The sequence below is a fragment of the Struthio camelus genome, chromosome 6, assembly GCF_040807025.1.
Source record: "Struthio camelus isolate bStrCam1 chromosome 6, bStrCam1.hap1, whole genome shotgun sequence".
Classification (NCBI taxonomy): Eukaryota; Metazoa; Chordata; class Aves; order Struthioniformes; family Struthionidae; genus Struthio; species Struthio camelus.
In genome coordinates, this window is record NC_090947.1 from 41,607,144 (window position 1) to 41,628,299 (window position 21,156).

The window sequence follows — 21,156 nt, forward strand, 5'->3', positions numbered from 1 at the left end:
TTTGCTGGAAGTTAATATACTAAAGGTTAGGCAGAGCAGAGCAAAAATATCAGAATGAATATTCACAAAATTATTTTCAGCATACCTAAAAAAAGTCTTTAAAGCATGTATTTTTACATCTTAATCACCTCAAATATCTCTCTTATCTTCACTGTATCTGTGGGATCTCTCCTGAAGTACTGGCCAGGGGCCCGACCCTGCTTCTCGAGGGCAAAGCCAGAGACGACATCCTCAGCGAGCTAAGCGAGAGCTTACTCGAGACCTTTGGTGGGAATCTTGCCCAGGGAGAAAACGGACAACAGCTGAATAAATATGACAGGATACGGCCCCGTCTTTGCAATTGTTTAGTGAAGACTCCTATTCAGAGCCTTAATTTTCATGCGAGAGGAAATCCGGGCAGCGCGTTGCCCCCTCATGCCTTCTCGCAAGCCGCTGCAGCCTTGCCTCCGTCTGGACCCGAATCGATGCCCGGGTGCCGTGCGGAGAGCGGGGAAGCATCCGGGGACGCCGATCACAGCCGGCCCTTGACTCGGGCAACGGGGGCCGAGAGGAGCCCGCGAGGGAGGCGGCGGAGGGGGGGTGTCGGGAGCCGACCGAGAGCTCCCTGTGGCTGCCGGGGATGCCTTGTCACGCGTCCGCCCCTTCAGACAGCAAAAATAGCTAGTGATGGGCGATCGCCGTGGTCGGGCAGCGCGCTACTGCTCAGGCGTCTGGTTGGCCACAGAGGGGGAGGGAAAAACCCGCCATGAAAAATAAGCAGGATTTCTGATTTCAAAAATATACCCTGGCTAGGCTCAAGAAATGAAATTAGAATAGGTGGCCTTACAGACGCTGTTCCTATTTCGGAAAACGATTTTTAGACGTGTAAGCAGCTCCTTGTGTTTCTTGGGGATGGCGTGCAGGTTAAGGGTTTCTGCTGGCTTTCGGCGCCATTAGGGAGGTGCGTTACGGCCTCGAGTTGTGCATTTACAGGGAAACTATCGCACCATCCAGATGCTCCAGCCTGCTCGTTCTGTGCAGAAAACCCCGTGCAAGGCTGTGCGTGGAGCAGCAAAACCCCATACGCCACATAACCGCAGAAAAGAGCTCAGCATATTTTTCCTATGCTCCGTAGAAGTTAGTAGGGAAGCACAGTCATTGCAGTCGGGCTCAGACTTGTGCTATTAGCTAGCAAAGTTCAAAGTCTAATTAACCCCCCAAATTGACCGACAATTCCCCTTTTTTACAATGCCTAACGGGTCGTGTGTACGCCAGGCACGCGGTACCGAAGTCAGATGCCGCTTTGTTATAATTAGGGCAGCAAATTTTGTTTTCTGCTTGGTACTTGCTGTTACATATTGCATGTAATGTATGGCACTGTTAAGGGAAAAAAATTGGAGTCAAAGTGCCTGGAAAGTTAGGTCTGCTCTGTAGCACTGTGAGATTGTTGACATCTGCCGAGGTTGGAGAGCTCAGTAAGCAGGAAATGGGGTGTCACTCTGAGTGGTAGTTTACCATTATCCTGGCATCCTAATGAAGTGTCTGCAGTGCACAGAGCTTCTGGATGGCATCTTAACGCACGGCTAAGCAAAAGCACTTCTCTCCTTGTCACTGTCATCCATCTGCCTGCACCCTACTGCAGCCAATGGGATGGAACCATGCTACAATGTGCTATAAGCCATTTAGAGTTGCACATTGCATAATCAGGCCCATCAAATATGTAAAAAATGACTATTATTGGTTATTTCCCTCAAACTCTGGCACCTGGAGTTTGATGCATTGAAGTTTAACTTTTGGAAGTGCTGCTTTTTCCCATTAATGCCACGTATATTTTTGTTAAATGGGACCGAGTGGCAAACTCATTGTCTGAGGTCTTGCTAACGGATTGCGAAAGTTGTATGAATATTCATTGAAAACTCCACTTTATATCACATAGGGTGAATTTATCAATTGCCCGTATAGCGAGGTCTCATGTAATTCTCATTTTCTTTTGCAACATCTATTTCTGAGGCATGACTAAAAAGTAAAATCAATTCCGATCACAAATTGGTTATTTTCCTCATAGCAAACATTAGTTAGTTTGAACACTTCTTATAGATTTTTTTTTAAAACAAGAAAGTATTTCACAATGCATCTTCACAAAAAGATAGCGGCAGTGCAGTGCAAGTGATTAAAATGGGGACCTTTATGCTGCATTGAGTAACATTAAAATATCCTGGCACTAAAAGCGACACAAAGAATTGATATTTACACATATAAACATATATGTAAATATATACATATATATCTACATATATAAATATATATGTATAAGTGTGAGCATTTGTGTGTGTATTTTAACCAGCATGGTTTTCAAAATATGAAGACCTACCGAACGAAAACAGAGTTTTGGGCAGTTGACATCTCTGAAAAACAATCAAGCCAAAAGCGCATTCTCTTTGGAGCAAATTTTCGTTCCCTGATAACACCAAAGCTATCGAGGACCAGGGTTAAGCATCCTGAGACAGGGCGAGCTTCTGAAATGGGCAAGAGCAAGATGAATTGGCTAAGTTGGGTGTTTATTTATACAAACAAGAGGGCAGAACATAATTTAGTTGCATCAGGAATTTTTCACAGACATTAAAACTATAGCAAACATAACAGCGGGGATGCTTGCACAGCAGCACAGTGGGGAAGCTCACAGAGCGTCTGCCCACACTACGGCTGGCTGTAGCCAGCGCCATAAGTCTCACAATTTCATTAGCACTCGAAAATCCACCTAACCCACTCAGTTCCGACTGGAGAAAAAAAAAAAAGAAGGAAATAAACAAACCAAAAAAGCCCCAAACAAGACCTGTCTTTCTCTCAGCAGCTGAATCAGTCGTGAATTGTTGGAGAAACTCTTGGCAGGCAGATTTTGCTGTAGCAACAGTGTGTGACGTTTTAAACACAGCAGAAATCTTGTCCAAAAAGCAAAATAAGGTGAGAAGAGTTGTAGGAAAAAAAAAGGAGAAAAGTGTGCTTTAAAAAAAAAAATCACAGATTAGGTGACAGATCAATAGGCTGATGCTTTATGCAGAATCATAAATCACTGTTTTTTCAGCATTTCAGCTCTGAGGCTCAAGAGCATAAAAAGAAACCATGGCTCGTGATAAAATTAGGCATTAATGTGAGCCATAAATGCCATTTAACATTAAACATGCACAAGCAACTGAAATGCCTGGTAAAGGGAAATGGGTACTATAGTAAAACTATACAAAGTAAGTCAGACATGAATAATGCAGCAGGTCTGAGGGGGGTCATGGGTCAGACTCCAGTACCTTAGAAAATAATGAATGCATGTCAGGTTAGAGACATACATCCCTTCCTAGCAAACGTGAGTTATTGGAGATAAACCTTGGACTTCCTGTTCTGAAACAAAGTGGCTTGTTGTAAACATCTACGTCCATTTAAAATTAATGATTAAAAGAAAGATTCAGCGGGATTTGCTTAAGTATTCTTTATGGACACGAGTGCTAAAGGTTACTTTCTTCATTCATTTTTACCCAGCCACTGTTAATGTTACAGACACATCATGTTTTTTTTCCTATGTGCAAATGTTTATCCAAGCTCACTTACAAAAGAGCTTATTTAATATTAAGTGTTTTTTCCAATGCATTGTTCATTTAAATATAAACAAGAGAGAATCTCCACAGTTTTGCTCTGTTAAAGGGAGCCAGCCCTATTTTTAAAGACAGTAACCCAAATTCTAAATATATGTTCTATGAAAATATTACATGGAATACCATCTGCGGTTCACTGCCGAGTATCTTGATCGGCTGAAATTATCACCTACATCTTCCATATTTTCCCCAGAATGCAAAAAGGATTAAACATCCTCTCACTCTTTATTTGATATATGTGATTATGACGACTTTATTCCTTCTAAAATCCACACAGGGAAAAGATGGTCTAACTTTCCCAAATGTGAATCCTTTCCCTAGATTTTCTTCAGTTTTTTACGACTAAAAAAGTGTAATGCCTACTATCTCAATTTATCAAAATTGGTCTGTTTCATTTTCTAGACTTAGCTGGAGAATTTAACAACTGCACAGAGTGTCTTCCCTTCCTTTGTACCATGCATTGCCAGGCTTCGTAACACGGAGTAAAGATACCTTCTCCCTGGCTAGTTATATAAACATGTTTAAAGATTTATATAAAGATTTATATAAACTCCTGTTTAAATATTTTCTCCCTCCATTTGAGCATGGTTAAGAGAAAAACCTCAAAAAAAAAAAAAATCTTCCTATTTAGGATTCCGAAGGGAGAAAATTTCTACGACAGCGGAATTAAAGGCTTTACAGAAGAAAAGCAAATACATAGGTATTGCAACGGAAACATAAGATCTTGCATCTGATCTGTTAAATATTCCATCAACAAGGTCAAGAGTAAAGACAAGCCTAGCCACTAAGACTGAAGCAAGAATAAGCTTAAAAAATAATAATAATAATAAAAAAGAACAGTTTATCCTCTTCAGTTCCTCGAGTGGAAAAACAAATTCTTTTATACTAGAAAAAAAAAAATCAAGCGTATACAACATTTAAAAAAACCATATCAACCATTTTAATGAAAGAGTGGCCAATATTTTCATGGAGCTATAAAAGGGAGCGAGAGTAAGTGCTATGGCAAAAAGCCTGGGCTCAGCAGCTTTGTGTGGGAAATGGTGAAATGTGACTGTGATTTATAATGAGAAAAGGTATCTACAACATACAATTTTCTACCTAGCTGCAAATAATAATTCATAGTGATGTCCCTTCCAGATAAAATACCTTTGCAGTGTAGGACTCATGTGGTAAAATGATCATGATAAATGTCAGACCAGTGCAGGTAACGGCTTTACAAACCATTAAGATTAGCTGGCTCTTTTTTTTTTTTTTTTTTTGATGATAACAGTAACCATGCTGTGACTCTATGTGGTAATAATATCTCAGTACTGATAAATGCCAGAGCTAGGCAGAGGTGTTTATCATTCCCAGTTCAGAAATGCTGACTAAAGTGACCACATGTTGCCTGTTTTTCTTCTTTTACAATAGACTAACAATTAACAAATAGGTTGATTCACCAAATAATTTTACGCACCGTCCCCAGGATTTTGCGCGTTAGCACCTCACCACGGATCTCTTCCCCTGTGTGTCAGTACCCACGGCACTGGTAGCGCAAGCCCTAAAACAAAGCTTTACATCCTCGCCGTTTTCTCAATAAACCATTCCTTTGTAAATTAACGTTGTGCTTTTCTGTTTGTTTGCTCTCTAAGTACGTGTTATGAGGAACCACAGTCTCGGTAAGGCAGCTGCTTCTGTAGGGGAGGTGGTTGCCCAGCTGGTATCTATGTTAACCAACAGAGCAAGCAGAGAAACTTCCTTCGAAAGACCACAATAAAGTTTTACCGTACTAGATTTCCTTGCAAATATTCTGTAATGGACAAGCAGAGAGTGGTGCCTTCTACTGAGCTTTTCTTAGGCCAGCTTAAGTGGTTCAGTCCCTCTGAAGCCCATTGAACTCCTCGGAGAAAACACTATTCAAAAAAATTAGTTGAATGGCTTTACTTGAAAAGTTGCAGCAAGCAGCAGCCAGGCAGCCCTAATCAATCTCAACCTGACTTTTCTGGGAGGATCATATGCGCACCATGTAGTTCAGGCACAAAGCCTACAGAAGCTGTTCCCCCTTCTTGCCATAAATCCACTTCTGCAAATGTCCTATCATTTTGATTTGTACCTTCAGTCCTATTTCCGCTGGACAGACAATCTGCCCTATGGACAAAAATAACCAACATTATTGGCACGTGGCAGAAAAATCAAAGGGTTCATTGGGTTTCAAGATTTGTTTCTTTTTGGACTGTAGAGAAGTTAAGGGTCTGTATAGGCCAAAACAGTGCAAAACTAAAATACATAGAAATGTTATTCTTCATTTGTGTGTAACTTTATTACTACTATTGCCAGCTGCATGACTTCCTATAGAATAAATTCGTATGAAAGGTTTTTTGGGTTTTTTTTTGCTGGAAAATAATAGCTATTCATTGACTACTTTGAACTTTTATCGTTGATATATAAAATGTTAGCGATATTGTAGATAGTATGCACATATACATCTGCATGTATGAAATATTAACCTCAACAGGAGTTACGAATGCATGCTGAAGTAAGAATATCATCCTATTAATAATTTTAATTTTCAAATTAATTTCAACTGCCAGAAATTTTTGGTTGGGAATAATTTTTTTGTTGCAAAATTTTGAATTAAGACACTAATCATGCCAGTTTATGCAGCACTTACTGCAACTGGGATTCTATCCTGATGGAGATCTCTGGGTGCGAGGGCAATATGAATATTAAAAACAAAGATATACAAAGAATGATAGGTGATAATTAAATCATAGATGATAAGATCAGAAAAGAATTCTCAGGTTATCTAGGGCATGTAACAAGCAAGATGTTTTCCCTACGTCAGGCCTACTGGCACCTTATCTAATCTGTTCCTAAACGAAAGCACAATTGTACATTACTTTACTTCAGTTGCAACATCTTATACAAATCAATGCAAATAACAGAGTCAAACCTTTCCCCCAAAACAATGAATCATGCTAAAACAGGAAGGTTTGTCTTAACAAAAGGAATAGCAATGTTCTTATCAACTCAAAAGAAAGATTAAAAGTCAGAACAAGTCCAACATTCTTTTTTTTTCTAACTGTAAGTTTGAAATACCAATTGTTCCCTAAAAAAAATATAGTTGTGAGATGCCACAGGTACATCTAGTATTAGAAAATAGCTGTGGTGGAGTATTTTCATGAAAGAATTGACCATTAGAATGCATGAGTAAAAAGAATATCAAATCATTTTATATTACGCACCATTATGGGGTGAAATGTTAGGGATGGAGATTCACAAATATGGCTGCTTTAGCTATAATGAGAAATAAAGGACGACAAGAACCATATGGGAAAAGTGTCCACCACAGAAACTGGATCATAGGATGAATGTAATTCCAAAGTGATATTCTACTTAATATCACAGAATCACAGAATCACAGAATGGTTGAGGTTGGAAGGGACCTCTGGAGATCATCTAGTCCAACCTCCTTGCTCAAGCAGGGTCCTCTAGAGCATATTTCCCATGATCATATCCAGACGGGTTTTGAATATCTCCAGCGAAGGAGACTCCACCACCTCTCTGGGCAACCTGTTCCAATGCTCTGTCACCCTCACAATATATGTTGGTCACAATATGTTGGTCCCTTACCACTTGGAGGTATTTTTGCTTAGGATAATGGTCTAATGATCTAATGAAATAAATGAGAAGCATGAAAATATAATTCTATGGACCAGAAAATACTTCCTTAAGATTTAGAGAGGTTTTTTTTAATTTTTGTAAATTACTCTTGCTCTCTGTAAAGATGACAGAAGGTACAATGCATTCTGTTTTTAACCATATATTAATGATGACTTTTATTGCTAAGATATCTGATATAGTACTGGACAAAGTAATATCCTAATATGGCACTCAAATGTATTTTTTCTGTATTTTTTTTCTTAGAAATCCAGAACAACGCCATTCGCATTAAATCCATAAAGAGTCTCGTAAAAAAGCTCCCTAAACCAAACTATGAGACAATGAAAATCCTCTTTGAACATCTAAAAAAGTAAGTAGAACTGTAGTACTAAAGGATTGGTAATTTTAAAAGGAGTCCAGGTATGGTGTCCAAATCCTATTGGAAATGTCATCCAAAATACCAAAGATAATTATGTTCTTTGGCAAAACTAAACATGATTTATGGTATCTATGTACATCCTACTTCTGCTCAAGAATCAGTGTGCCTAAGCAAAAGCAGTAATTTTTCCTCTATTAGAAAACAGAACAGGTAAGTTTTCTGATGCGCAGATAGACCTGCTGGCTTTAGTAAAGAACAGGCACATTGAGCTGAACAAATACAGCGTGTTCCAGTGCACGTGTCTGGCTTTCTGTGACCACCCCTGCAACTTACCTAGGAAAATACAGCACAAGCTCCGGCACCTCCCAGCGAAGTTTGTGCCAATACAGAACACCTAAGAAACGCTGGCGTGCCATCTGGGAGCGCACCTCTGCTTTCCTAGCGTTCCTGAAATACGAGAGAGGCAGAGGAGACACAAATTTTGCTCCACAAAAATGCAGTTGTGAGGTTCCACCGCTTGTCGTCTCGCCATGGTTTCTACGCTCGTCGTGCTCTGTTTGTAGATGTCGGCCCACAAAATCAATCTCGAATCTCAGGTTCACATTGGTTTTGTTTTTTTTCCTCTTTTCATGGCATTAACATCAAAAATAGGCCAAAAGTAGGCCAAAAGTTCATCTTAAAACAAGCCTGCAGCTGTTTTTCTTGCAAAACAACTGGGCAGCAGTAAGGGATCACACGACAGGGGCATACAGAGGGCAGGGTCCAGTTCCTCCCCTCTTAGCTGTGCTGAAGTTGGGACTAGCTGGTGCCATTTTGCACAGCCACTTTTCAGCCAAATTACCCTTAAAATTGAAGGGACCAAGTAGTAACTAGGGCCTCATGCAGGCTCTGTACACAGAGGAGTATTTCATCTCGGGAATGGTATAATGACCCCAGTGAATGAATAATAATGACTCCAAGTAAAAGACTACTCCCAGCTTACAATGAATGATGCCTTTATACTGGCTGTTTCTGCAGCATTCTCCTGACATATATACATATATATGTGTATATATGTATGTATAAAATAGATGTAGATCCTTTATCTTGTGCAACTGCCGGCTGAAACTGCAAAAGGAAGTACCTGTAGTTGTGGGAATGTTCCCATTTAATTAAGCATAGAAGGATTTTAAAAGGTCTATGAAACGTCTGAGTTTGGCCTTGAAGAAAACCATTTTCCCATGTATTCGTCCAATGTACCCTGTGCATACATTCTCTGCTTCAGAGGGTTATCTAGAGAAGGATAATCATATATTGCTGTCAATGGAAAAATAATAAGGGAAATTATTTCCTGGGAAGAACCTTGGTGCAAGAACTAGGTACATGCTGTCCAAACAAATATGCCATATATAAAACTTACTTCATTGTACATGGCATTGATCCTAACCTGAAGAAACTTTTGTTACCATGTCTTAGGGGAATGGTATCAGGTATACACAATAAGTCTTTGATCTTATAGTTAAATCACTTGATTGAGACTCAGGAGACCTGGGTTCAGTTCTTGGCTTTGACCAGATGTTCTGTATGACCTTGGGTAAATCATTTAATCGCTCTGTGCCTCAGTTCCTTGTTTACAAAATGGTGATAATACTTACTTTGTCTGCCTTGTCTCTTTAGAGCATAATCTCTTCAGGACAGCAATTGTTTCCTGCTGTGTATATACAGGATAACTGGCAAAACTGGATCAAGACTGGGGTTTTGGGGAAAAAAATAAAATACAAATAATTAAATAGTGATACTTAGTAGTGCATATGTCTACAATACCTGGCTTGACCACAGCTCCACAGAAGGGGAGGAAGGCAGATGTATTATCTAAATAAGGACATGTGCTTATGCTAGGGTCACTGCAGAAATACAGTGAAAGAGGGGGTGTACTGAAGTGATGCAGTAGTGCAGAGTGATGGAAGGCAGGAAAATATGATATTTGGGCCGTCTTAGTGGGTTGAGCATTATGGAAGGAACTACCTGAGTCTCTCTGGAGAAAGTCAGCCTTCTGTGTCATGCACAGGGAAGGAAGGGATTATCCTGGGAGCTTTCGTCCCATCGATATGGAAGCAGCAGTAGAAAAAACACTGTAAACATAAAAAACTTGTGCAAACTGGCACGTTCTCATGAACTCATCAATGAGAAAAAAGGGCCAGTCTGAACGGCCGGTCCAGATGGGTTCATATCAAATAATACGTGAGACAGATGAACTTCCAACGGGTCCTTCTTTAGAAACCCATGCAAAGCAGCTGATGAGAGAGTCCAGGAGAAAGCCCTGGCAGCAGACGTACCAGCAGGGATTAACACTGAGATCTTACCTGTGTCACACATCCTCCCTAGATCAAGTCCACTGAAGCTGCAAGAAGTCACTGTGTCGTGTGTGAACCTCACGGAACGGGTATTAAAACCAACGCTCAGGGCCTCAGTACCTGTACTTTTAAGTATTTTGCATCTGATGGAAAAAAAATCCCGTGTCCTCTATTCATCTTTGCATGAAACTTATTCAACTACAAATATAATGCATGAGTAAAAGAGACAAAATATACAGCTGAATAGACATATCATATAGCTCTTTGCAGTCTAACATCATAACAAATTGCTTTATATTGAAAATAGTTGAGCACAAATACTGTTAGGTTTTTCATACTTCTTCCTAAGATGAGCAAGTCAAGCATATATTTTACACATAAAAGAAACAACAGAACCTCATCTGAGTAGGGACTTTCCCAAATTAAGGGCTACAGAAAACAGCCTGCTCTACTTTAGCATGTGTAGAGATACTTGTTTTCTGTATATACATTTTCTTATATTTGCGAAAACAGGGCCATAGTTCCTCAAGACTCCACTCCTTCCTGCTGTTTATTTGCAAGTGAATTTTACTCCCAGACAGGGCGAGCAAAACCCAAGCATCACATAAAACTGATATACCATACAGGTCCTGTTCTGCAGGTGTACAAAGGACATCAAATGATGCAGGAGTCTTGCATCAGCTCTGTGCACCAATGTGAGCGGAGAGCAACCACCCTCTATTTGATAAGTCATTATTTGTGCAATAATTTACTCGTGAAACTATAATTTCAGTAAGGGACAAGGAGCACCTCCCTCTTTAAGAATCACACAGTACTTTATAACCAGTGCTGCTCTCGCAGCAGCGTCTCGAGCTAGCTATCGTGCACCCATCGGGAAACCGAGGCACAACGAGTCTAAATGACTTAAGGACTCAGACAGTCCAAAAGCCTGGAGCTTTCTTTGCACGGAAGCTTCTGCACTGACTATAAAATACTCTTTCCTCACCGACCAGCGCAAAACGAGCTAGCGGAGCGGAGCTAGAGGCTGGCTGCGCCCCGGCCAGGCGCGAGCAGAGCCCCGCTCTGCTCTGAGCTGGCTGGGGCTGCTGCGGCTCTGCGTTACACAGCGCTGTGCCTCAGCTAATAAGCTGCGCTTATTAATGTTAAATTAATGAATCTCAGCCTGCTCTGCTTATTAAGCTGCGCTCCGTGCCCCTGTAACGCAGCTCTGCAACTCCCAGACCCGAGCCGCCTCGCGTCCACCAGGCTGGAGCACGGGGCGGCCAAGCTCGAGTCTGCCTGTCCCCGTCCGTGTAGACATCCCAGTGAAGGGGTGCATTACAGAGCAAAATCCCTTTCCTTCCTCATTATTTTCCCTCATAAGAGCAGTATGGTGTGCTATGTACAAAAGTATAAAATCTATGCTGACATAATCCAAGGGAAGACAGAGGCCAGCCTGACTTTGCTGTTGGTGGAGAGCACTGAACCCAGCTGCCCAACTGTGGAAGATCTTCTTTCAGCAGCATCTGCCTCCTTGGCAGGCACCTCAGGCCCGTTGTCTGGGGAGCGCCACAGTTGCCTCCCGGTTTATCACGTGGATCTGTTACTGTGGCCGCTCTGGCTGACTTGCCTGCGGAGAAGCCAATTCCTTTCGATTCACCTTTGAATCCAAGAAATGCGTTTGCTCCATTTTTCCTGCACTGTCTATAGCACAGCAAAATATCCTCAGATGCAGCCCAGGCTTTCTGCCCTTTCAAGGAGGTTACGATGCTCTCCCTTGTGACTGCCTTCCTCCTCTAAAATTCTTCCTTCTTAGCAATAAGCGCTTGCATCACTTGCACTGCAAATAAGCTCCTCCTCCAGAGTAGAACTGTTTGTCTGAGACAGACCCACTAACACCAGTAGATTATCTAATAAAAGTCTTAAGTGTGACTAGATTTATGTTTTAGTTCTTCTGAAAGCCATCTTCCCGCCGTCTTCATAGCATAAGGCATAGAAAAGCGTCCAACCTCAACATATGAAAGACCGAACGAGCACATACACGAACGCACCTCAAAGCTAGCAACATGTGTCCGCTACCTTCTGGGGAACGTGGGCTTTTGGAAACTACTAAATAGACTTATTTCGACCTATTCATGATTAAAAAAAAAAAAAAAAGAGCTGTGCGTACCAAGAGCCCAACAATAGCCCACACGACGGGAAGCAATGACAATGTGATGACAAGTCCAGCAGCAGCACCCAGAATGCTGAGGGAAAATCGGAAAATACCGTCAAAGTATGGCATCCAGTAATGCTAAGCAAGGGACGTCTGCAAACCTTTTTTTTTAAAGTCGGTGGAGGAGAGATGTAGCAAACATATGTGATTTTCACATACTAAGCTATGTGTCATATCAGCAGTTTCAAGCAGGCTTACATATTAAATCTAGGCTCAGGAGAACCCTTTTTTGCACAGCAGAAGAGCAGATTACATTAAGAACTGTACAAGCCTTATATTAAAAAAAAGGTAAAAATTCTTTAAATGAAAAAAATGACCCCCAGATCTGACAAAGACAAATTTATAATCAGCAAACCTCAGAGAACCCATGGGAGATCAAAATGTGTTAAGTTTTATTCAGAAAAATTGTCCAGATTCAGGAATGTGTATAAGCCCATAAGTCCTTAACTGAAGGCAGTAGAAATAGAGAATATATGCTCAAATGATTTCCTGAATCAAGGCCTTTCTTAGACTCTCATGAACTTTTCTCATTCCTAAGCTACATGGCTGTGACAGGGAGAAAATTTTAGTCTCATTCCTACAAACTTAGAGAGCAGCTGCTGGAAGTGTTCCCCAGTCTCTGTGACGAACATTTCAAAATGTACATGAAGAGAAGGGCAAATATATATCAAGACATGCTCTTGCATGCATGCTTTACACTATTTCAACTATATAAAAGTTTTGGAGAGAAGCTGGACTGATGCCAATGCTTGTCCCATTCAGCAGAGCTTCCTCTGGCACGTTTTGGAAGGAAAAAAAGGAGTTACATCTATTTCTCTCTACTGAAGTAGACTTTGGTCTACTCAATTCTCCCCCCCACGAAGGCGTGGATACTCTCAGAGCACAAGTGTACACAAGACAGGAATATTAATAGTTATTGAATTAAAGTCAAAAATAAAATCCAGTCTTCCAAGAATACCTTTATGCATATAGAGGTTTTTGGCAGTTATACCTAGTCCCTCTTATTGTGGAATAACAGTTTTCAAAGCTCACCTGTGCCTCCTGCGAGACCTTACTACTCAGCAGTTCTAAAGTGAACAAAGCTGACGTATTCAAGCCACGTTTTCACCTGCACTTAGACATACTTTCCATTTTCACACTGTATTTAAAAATACAAACTCCGATTTTCATAACAATCAGGCAAATAATTTCAATGCTCCCGAGCTTCAAAATGTATTGCAGTGGTGTATCAGCAAATAACAGAACGATAAAAGTAATTAACATAGCTTTAATTTAAATATTTATGTGGCTGTACAGGACCATTGTGCTAGGTGCAGTACACAAATACGGGCAGATAGGGTCCCTGTTTCGAAGCACTGCTATTGTTCCTTCCATATTACTCAATATCAAACGATCTCCAAAAGCTTTTCAGCCGTTAATTAAATCTCATAACTTCCTTTTCAGGTCAGTAAGTTTTATTATGCCAGTTGTGTGGATGGAGAAAGTGAGGGCAAGGCGCTTGCCCAAGATTACAGTGAACAGTTCTCACTTCCACTCTGCACTTACTCCCGACTCCCCCCCGAGTCCGACCAGGTCTTTGAACGCTTGTTGTCCATGTGCACGCTCGCTGTGTGGATGTGCATATGGGCAGCACATCTTGGGGAAGTCTACTTACTGCTAAGGGCTCTTCTGCTAATAGAGACCATGTGAGAGCCCTGCTTCTGGTTTGCACTCGCACAAGTTTTAGAAAAATATTACTGGCGGAGTTAATTTATGTGATTTTGCAACCTCTTCATTTTGCTCTGGGTTAGTGCTCTTTTCAACTCAAATGTTTTTTTGCTGGTGGAAATTTAAGAATGCTCAACTCATTACAAAAGGTTTTTTTTTGTTTTTGTTTTTAATATTTTGGGAGATTGAATCCTAATGCATTAATGTCCAGAACCAGGTCATCAAGAGGTAAATTGAAATGCTTTTCATTTTTCTGACTAAAGATATGCGATTTTTCTCACAGTAAGGCTATAAAATGAATAAAAAGATTGAAGTTTCTTAAGATATTCATTGAAACTTTAAAAAAAAAAAAAGCTTTAATGCCAAAATGTCAGTGTTCTGTGCAAAATAATTAATATAACACAATAGGATCTATTCTACTATCGATTGAAAGGGAATTTATGCAGGTAATTCATTAAGGCTAGGGGGAGTTTGACATGTAAATCCCCCGGCACTTTGATGGGAAAACAGACCCTGATGATTTGACTTTTTTTTTTAATAAGCCATAAAATACTTGCTTTTCAGGGATAAATATTTAAAATCAAAAGCAAATACCTGACCAACTAGGGCAATGGATGACCCTGCTTTGTGAGACTTCTGAAATGACACTAGATCAAATCATTTTTTCACACATCACAAAAGATGCAACAATCATTTCAATCACTATGCTAAGAGAATCAATACATTTTGTTGCTTTCAGAGAATGGTATTTCACATTCCAACATTTCCAGGTTGTCACCTTCATACATCTCTCTTTGTGGTCAAGTGCATGATTAGTACTTCTGACAGGATATTGGCCATTTTCTTATGAAGAGCTACAAATTCTTGTAAATAAAAACCAATCTGAAAAAATGAAGAGCAAATCTGTGGACTGGAATGCACCCTACTTGTAATGGGAACAAAAAGCTGGCAATGAAATATAAACCTAAATCACAGCAGAATGACCTACTTTAAGGCATTTGCCAAAGAGACAGTGTTTTAGACAGCTCCTCTGAAGTAGCGTCTTTATGTCTATGCCATCTGCAGATTTATTATTGTGCTTTTAGAAACAAAAAAAAAAAAAGAAAGGAAAAAAAGAAGAAAGAAAGGAAAGAAAAACCTACAGTATGCCTGAACAAAAGTAAGCTTCTTCTATAGGAAAGATTCCAGTACTGTGGGCACCACACCCACACCTACTGATGTGGTCCAAGTTTTTTCTTTAGAGGCACCTAATTAAGAAACTCTGACTCATTTACATGGATACGTTTGATCTAAATTACACTCCAAACCACACCAAATTAGGAGCATCTGTGAATGTGAAGTGTTTGTTCCCAGCAACTGGTAGAACAGGGCCGGTTCTGGACGGCACATGTTCAAGTGACGAAAAATATTTCAGATGTAACATACTTCTGAGACCCACTTTTCCACTAATAATTCATAATGAGTTAAACCAGTATCTCTGCTCAAACAATTATTTCAGGCTGTGAAAAAAATGTCATTTTACTTTTAAAATGAGGAGGAAAAAAAAGAGGTAGGCAACCACCTGGTTTGCTTGTTGTCCCTGAAAAGGGGCCTTAACGCAACCGCTAGCAGCAATTTAAATCTGGAGAGTATGTATATTATCACATATACCTTACTCCTGAAGTTTGGATTAAAGAAAAACACCTATACATGATTCGTTGTTGTTCACAGACAGGGCCTTCTGCCTTGATTTGGATGTTCTTCTGCTGTTAACCTGCCACGCAGTGTTTTCCAAAGGGTCTGCGTGAAGAACCGAGTGTCAGCTTGGTAAGGCTGTACCAGACACTCTGGAATACTGTGAAAAATTTAAGAGAGCGGGCCAGATTTGAGATTTTGTGCTTCCCTTCCTTGCTGCATTGCTGATGTATCTAGGTGTGTATATTTGTATCTGAGAAGGATGCAGGACAAAAGTGGGTCCTGCAGCAACAAGGGAACTTCTATTGCACTTTCTCGTCCACTGGAGAGGGCGAGCAGAGGAGCTTGCAGAAACCACTGGTTGCTATTTTGCTGCCTAGCAGTATAAACTGACAAACTCAAGAAATAGCCTTTATCTTGCTCTAATTTAAGTAATAGAAGCAGCCTGAGTGTCAGGAAGTGTGAATCCGAATTCCACGCTGCATTTGCAATTCCCAGGATGCTAGTGTAATCTGGCACAACCTTAGGATTTGGCCCATGGTGTTTGGCAGCCACCTTTTATTCTTCCCTTCTTTTGTGCTTTGTGAATAGTCAAAGTCACGTAACACCAGTGACAATTTGTTTATGGCAAGCATTATAGTTGCTGTTTTATGATTACATTCAAACTTTAAGCCACATTTCGACTTCTAAGGATCATCTTTCATTCTCATATATTATATACAATGAAGGCTTGTGTTCCAGTAAGGGTGGGGGGAGGAACTTTATAAATAACATGACTCCTTTTGTCTGAAGAGATTTTAATACATTTGTCTGATCTACTGTTTTTGCAGTAGCCAGAATATAATTTGAATATATTAATATTTTCAGCAACTGTGCTCAGGGAGCCCACTTAATAACTTATGCATGGATATATAGATACACTTCAGAGAGAGGTAATGGTTTTAGCCCTTCTGTTGGTAATACTTAGCAAGGCACATTGAAAGAGCCTGTTCTTTCCTCTCCTTTGTTGTGGGCATGCATTGTGATGGTATGGAGCCAGTGTTCTTTCTGTTGTCTACACAGCCTGGATCCAATAAGCAGTTATATATGCATATTATGACAATGTGGTCAAGGAAACCAGATTTTTTTGCTATACCTTCATGTGCCTGTACAGTATAAAATCTGGTATTTATTTTTCTTGTCCTCATTCAATATGTTAACAAAATCATAATTTGATACAGGTTATGTTCACTTTATAATTAAAATTATAGAGTTAGACGAAAATACAGCAAGATGTTGCTGGATGGAAAATATTTATCTTTTCATACATTACGCATTATGGCGCGATGTAAAATCATAAATCTGTGGAACGGCTAACTCTAGCCAAGCGGATGATACTTGCCTCTCCTCCTGGGCTGCAAGATGCAACCAATTTTCAGCTTCACCGGGTTTTTGAAGCGGCCTCAGCCCTGCCACTAGACGGCATTGCTGCTATCCCTGCCTGCTCTGCCCCAGGAAACGCTCGTGGCATCTCCGTGCGGTCACTTCTCTCGGCTATTGGGAGCAGCTCCCAGCAGCCGTATTCTCTACATATTCTTTATTACTCAAGATCAGGATTTTTTTTTTAACTTCTGCAGTATTCGCATAGGATATATGCCTATAATACTCCTATAAGTGCATAATAGAAAATAACTAACACTATTTTAATTGCCTTAAATTATCTTCATCAAAACAGAATTGAGCATAGCTTTTAGATTTCTGTTCCAGTCATCACCAGCTAAAAAACTGGTTATTTAGGCTACAGGTTAACTTCAACAGCCTTTCCAAAAATTGTGTTCTGGTCTATAAGGAGCATAATCTGTCAACTGATATGATATCAAGTGTCTATTGCCTTGGTGAAAGGGATGTTCCAGATACATGTTCTCTCAAGATTAAAAGAGAAGGCCAAAAACATCCTTTTCAGGAAGCCTAATAGCCTGACCTCATATCCCAAAATGATGTTAGACTCCCCACAAAATGATTGATTCACTTCTCTGAAGCAGTGAAATGTCATTAAATTCCCCTGCTACAGCTGGGATATACCAAGACTTCCTAGCCTCTTGGCTGTATCGCAGAGATTTCTGAGTACAATGATCCCAGGTTGTCAGCATCCATCCTGAATATTGTTACCCTTTGCCATGGAGATGAGCCAAGAAAAGGAAAGTCATAAAAGACCAAGTTCTTTCATTTTGATAGATCTCAGCAATCCCTCTCTTATAACTCTCCTAGCACCTTAGTGGACAAAGTGCAAACCTTTTACACCAAATGTGTTCCCTGTGTCAGCACTAGACTCAGCGTCACCTAAGGACCTCAGCATATCACTTCATCTGTCTTGAAACTGTTCCAGCTCTCCAGGTCATTGCCATCAACACTGACAAGTCCAGTCTTTCACCAAACACTTCCAGCAATCTTAGACACTCCTGTGCACAGCCCTACAGCACTTTCTAGTAGGTCAAGATTACTATGAACATCCATTGTCCTTATTAAATTTTCAGTTCCAGAGGGAGTTTTCAGTAGGGTCATGGCAGGATAGGCAACTTAAGACCACTTCCTAGGACTACTGTCATGCTGAATGTAACCGTTTAATTTGAATCTTGTCTGACTACTACAGCAAGGAACTGCCTAAGCTTTCTGGGTTACATGATAACACATTATATCTTGCAACACCTTGTGTTAAATTATGTTTCTACAACTTTGTGTCCTGCAGCCACACCATTTGCTTCCTAAGGAGGCACTCTCTCAGCTTGTATATCCCTTTGTAACCATTCTCATTTTCTGCTGTAGGGGAAGATCAGCGTCTACAAAATGATATCCTGAAATTCATCGCATCTGAGGGCCAGGTAGTGTAGTGTCAGTGGTCCTCTAGAGCTCAAGATAGTAAAGTGACATATGCAGAGTATTTCAACTTTGTCTCCAAGAGCATCATACTTTAGCATAACACCAACAAGCAAGGCAATGTGGGGACAGACCTTTTTGGCATGGGTGCCCTGAGTATTGCTCTGAGAACTGCCCTGAGAACTGCTTTTCTGCAACTCAGCTGGGTGCGTTGAGTCTTTTTATGCACAACTACTGAGTGAGGCAAGCCTGCCTGTATAGAGAACTAAAGACTGGCAAAGTGTCTGAGGCCATTAGTCCAAAGTCATCTGAAACTATGGCACATGTGAATGGGCATTTGACTTAAAAAGGAACTAATGAGAAAAGCCAAAGCCATTTGTAGTGAATCCTTGCAGTACTACAAAGGGTGCATCTTAGAAAGACACAATATATGGAAAATCATCCACTCCAGGCAGTTCGTGCATTTAGTGCAATGGACTATACACGTGCATAAAAAATAAACATCAAGCTAAGGTGAGTGGACAAGACAGACAAAGTGTAAGTAGGAAAGACAATGCTGACATAGTAAATTCATCGCTCAAGGGCAAGTAAAATGTAAATAAGTTTAAAGAAATCAAAGACTCATGGCACATACTCACTAGTGCATTTAAGAGATACATTCATCCTACTCACGTTCAATATCAGTACTGAAACAATTGTGATGCTGGGAGGCATGTTAAAGCATCTTTCAGATCTGATACAAATGCAATGCATATATATTGCACTACTAGCTTGTGGAGAGCTCAGAAGTAAACCTGAAAGAGTAGGAATCCTGGCGGAGGTCATATCCCATACAAAACTGTCTCTATTGGCCACACCAATGCACAAAGACTTTAATTTTAGTCAACAAGCTAATGATAATAGAATTAAAATAAAAAAATGTAGATTTTACATTGGCGAAGATCAATAGGTCAATATTCAGAGGTTTTTTAGGACTTAAAAGGACTTTAAACAGAACAATTTATGAAGTAATTGCCTATTTAGGACCTCACAGAAAAGGAAAACATTGTCAAGAGTTTGTTCTTTGACTTTCATGGAATGCTTTGTCACATTCTCTGATTTCAACACGAAAAAACACCGGTTGTCTCACAAAATAGAATAATTTATTCAGGATATTGCACAAAAACAACAGGTTATTAGCAAAATACAACCAGGTTTTTAATGAAAGGCTCTAGACTCACCGAAACAGATACATTTCCAAACAGATTATCTGGAGCTCAACATCCCAGTATGAAAATTCCAAACAATTGCCACTTTTGAGCATTAAGGTGGAAAGCAAATCTGTCATATCCAGCGCTGAGTTATTTGCCGTCAGCTACTTACTGTAGCACAACAGAGCTATAATTGAAGGCTGCAAGAGCTTATAGGTTGAACATAGTCGAAAAGCAATAATTCCACTTAGTAAAAGTAGAATTCATCCAAATTGAGAAAAATTAAGCTTATACAAGGTGAAATTCTGACTCAGGTCTGGCTCCCAGTCAATGGGGGTTTTGTCGGTGACTTTGACATTAATCAGAATTTCACTCACTGTCAAAAGAGATGCTGCAAAAGGTGTGATGGATTGAAAGCACAGTTAAAATAAATATTAACTGAGGGGGTGGAGGGCGTGTCCAAAATACGTTTTCTGGACTGGTGTCTAATCCAATGTTTTCTTGATATGGCAATGCAGACAGCCCTTTTCAGTATAAAACCAGACTAGTGGAGTACATCTAGTATTTGCAATAACAGTTCAGGCCTTGTGAAAGAGTTTCACTGCTGTGACTGCTGAAGGTCACCTTGTCCATTGTCCTGGGCAGGGGCGTCTGGACCACCTTAAGCAGAGCAGGGTGTTGTTTATAGGCAGCAATTTCAGAAAGCCGTGACACCTCTCAGTATCAATGTCAGTGCTGGCACCCTCTGCCCTTGACTGGCAGAGGAGCAGAGCTTTCCTCTGGAAGCAGCGAAGAGCCAGAGACCTTGAGCTGGGCTGCATGGCCCACCTTAGCCATCTCCCACCCGGGAATCCCCACTTTTGGGAGAAGGGTAGCGATTACTAGAAGAAAGACCATAATACAAGTTGGTAGAGGCAGTAAGCTTGCTGGGAGAAGGATTATGTTGTTTTCCTGAGTCTCATCATCTTTCTATTTCTCTCACCAGTAAAGCTGAACCGAAGCATTCAACTTCTGTGCCTCTGTGAACCGGGTGCCATAGGCCTGCCTGTACACTTTCCACATACCCTCGCTTTGGGTGTGTTGCGGAAGGGTGGCGTCTTTCACTAAATTAGAAAAAGGGATGAGTGATCATCAGAACTGGTGGCTCTAGTTTTAGCCATGTCGTTTTTGTCTGACCATTACTATGCATGTCAAACCCATCAGAAAAATGCAGTTAATAACATTAATCCACCTTTATTAGGAGCCTTCATGGAGGAATACCAAATATTATTAAGACAAAGACAACAGGATAATGAGGAAACGCATTTTTCCCTTGCTGACCTAATTTCTAACCTCGCTTTAAAATCTTCCATTGATTTTAATTATGCTTAATCTGAAGCTAAGCTCGCAAATCTAGCAAACTTAAGTACTGCTTTTAAGTGAATTTTCTCGCCTGTCAGAGTTCCTCAGGCTTTCTAAGCTACAGTTAAAAGTTTATTTCCAGCCCAGTTTTAAAGTTGTCACAGCTCTCTCTCCACAGGGAACATCGAGCCCGAGCACTGTAAGGCGTGTGAGTTCAGACTCT

The 21,156-nt window shown here is 40.4% G+C and overlaps 1 protein-coding gene across 7 annotated transcripts in view; it reads left to right on the forward strand.

Moving 5' to 3' along the window:
* Positions 1-21,156, forward strand: part of ARHGAP15 (Rho GTPase activating protein 15) — a 351,974-nt gene that overhangs the window by 320,265 nt on the left and 10,553 nt on the right. For all 7 annotated transcript variants that reach the window (XM_068949292.1, XM_009677349.2, XM_068949295.1 and 4 more), the window contains one exon: positions 7,527-7,632. In XM_068949292.1, the coding sequence (XP_068805393.1) occupies positions 7,527-7,632 (106 nt within the window). The remainder of the gene's footprint in view (positions 1-7,526; positions 7,633-21,156) is intronic.